The sequence below is a fragment of the Saccostrea cucullata genome, unplaced genomic scaffold, assembly GCF_032062105.1.
Source record: "Saccostrea cucullata isolate Sc308-1 unplaced genomic scaffold, CSIRO_AGI_Scuc_v1 ctg6543, whole genome shotgun sequence".
NCBI classification, from domain to species: domain Eukaryota; kingdom Metazoa; phylum Mollusca; class Bivalvia; order Ostreida; family Ostreidae; genus Saccostrea; species Saccostrea cuccullata.
In genome coordinates, this window is record NW_026936166.1 from 38,370 (window position 1) to 40,080 (window position 1,711).

At 33.5% G+C, this 1,711-nt stretch overlaps 1 protein-coding gene across 1 annotated transcript; it reads left to right on the top strand.

The window, feature by feature from the left end:
• Window positions 1-453: 453 nt before the first annotated feature.
• Window positions 454-1,194, top strand: LOC134244936 (uncharacterized). The gene is made up of 2 exons (XM_062727196.1): window positions 454-572; window positions 765-1,194. The coding sequence occupies exons 1-2, from the start codon at window positions 465-467 to the stop codon at window positions 996-998; spliced, it is 342 nt and encodes a 113-aa protein (XP_062583180.1). The 5' UTR covers window positions 454-464; the 3' UTR covers window positions 999-1,194.
• Window positions 1,195-1,711: the final 517 nt, after the last annotated feature.

Below are 1,711 nucleotides of genomic sequence, written 5' to 3' on the forward strand. Positions count from 1 at the left end.
TCAAAAGTGCATTAGACATGAAACAAATCAAGTCCAGTACACTTAAGATCAGCTGAATGTGAAATTGGTTCATAATTTTACATAAGCACTCAAATTTGAACATGGACAATCATTATGTTTAACTCTACTTATATTTCCTGTAAAAGTGTAAAGGGAATATTTAAATACCTGTTCCGTGTTTCATTCACTTGTAAAAAAATTCTGAAACAAACTGATATGATTTTTTATTCAAGCTCAAAAGATGTCCAAAAACTTCATCAGAGAGATATGATATCATATGTTATTCAAATATTCAAACACTGTAACTCTGCTAAATGTACAAAGTGAATTTTATCTTCAAATCTATAAAGAATTTAACAGACAACCATATCATTCATTTATTAATAGTTTTCATACTAGCATATAACTTGCTAAGCATCTATACTTAACTTTCTATATTTTCGTTTAACAGAAGTGGGGACATAATGTTATATTCAAAACAAAATGACAATATGTCGTCTGAGACAGAGTTGGATTTTGCAGTTTATTCGAAAGAGGGGGGAACCATGTATCATCATATTTCAGACAGTCTGGTTTGTTTTTTTTAGAAAAAAAAATTCTCTCACTTTTCTTTTAATTTTTAGTCTGTTTTAGTTTTGATAGAATTCTAAAAAAAAAAAACCTATGATTTTTTTTATGTTAAGTGATATGGATATGTCATTGCATGAGATATCCTTTCATAATGTCAACTCGTAACAATCTTAAACTCCAAATCTCTTGTTCAGAGTCCACTTATGGTAGAAACAATCCAGGATGGTGATGTTAATGATACGTGTGATGACACATCACAACAGCGTTGTGGTGAAAATCCCAAAAGCAGTTCAAGTGCGCACTCAAACGTACGGGTATCATCCCCATTATCAGTAAAGCATGCAGAGAAAAGGACAAGTGAGTCAATTAAGAGTGATGGACCTCAGCTCTATCACATCTTATCAAGGGATTACAAGGAAAATTCGTAGTCAGAATTCCCAACCCCATGGACAAAATAGTTCCACAGAAAGCAAAAACGATAGCAACCTTTAATGTGAATTTGTCACAGAAGGTAGCTAATTATCACTGTAAACGTATGAAGCCGATAAAAGTCTTATATAGAACTACCTTAACGGACTTTTCTGAGGAACGCTTACTTTTACAGTTTATGGCAAACTTTTTCACTGGGGCTCTTTTACGAAATAAATATTTAATTCAACAAAAATAACGCGTTATGCAGCAATATACCTTTATCATCTGGATGCAGGGTTTACATGTATATTTCTCACTTGATTCGATACGCGAGAGCATGCTCTACGTATGAACAATTTCTAAATTGAGGTAAATTATTGACAAACAAATAGCTGACAATCTCGTATAAAGGCATACATTAATCGATATCATTCTCATTTCGAAGTTCTACGGTCGATACAACGACCATTTCAGTGAATACAGATAAGTAGTTATCATTAAGTCAATGCACACTGACATGTTTCATACTCATTGATAGGCAATTATATTCACACAGAATTGTAGACGGATTTGACCTTTATTTCCCGATCATGCATATGACAATAAGAACCTATCGGGTCGGCAGGGTCCGTTAACTCTACCAAGACACCTGGTCCCATCTCTAATGTTTTGGAGGTCTGTGTAAGCTTTGCTCCAATCATGTATTGTTTAATGGACCTTTAAGCTTGAA

Coding starts and splice junctions, on each gene's coding strand:
- LOC134244936 (XM_062727196.1), top strand. CDS start 465: ATGTTATATTCAAAACAAAATGACAATATGTCGTCTGAGACAGAGTTG. Junction 573..764: donor ATCATATTTCAGACAGTCTG/GTTTGTTTTTTT, acceptor TCTCTTGTTCAG/AGTCCACTTATGGTAGAAAC.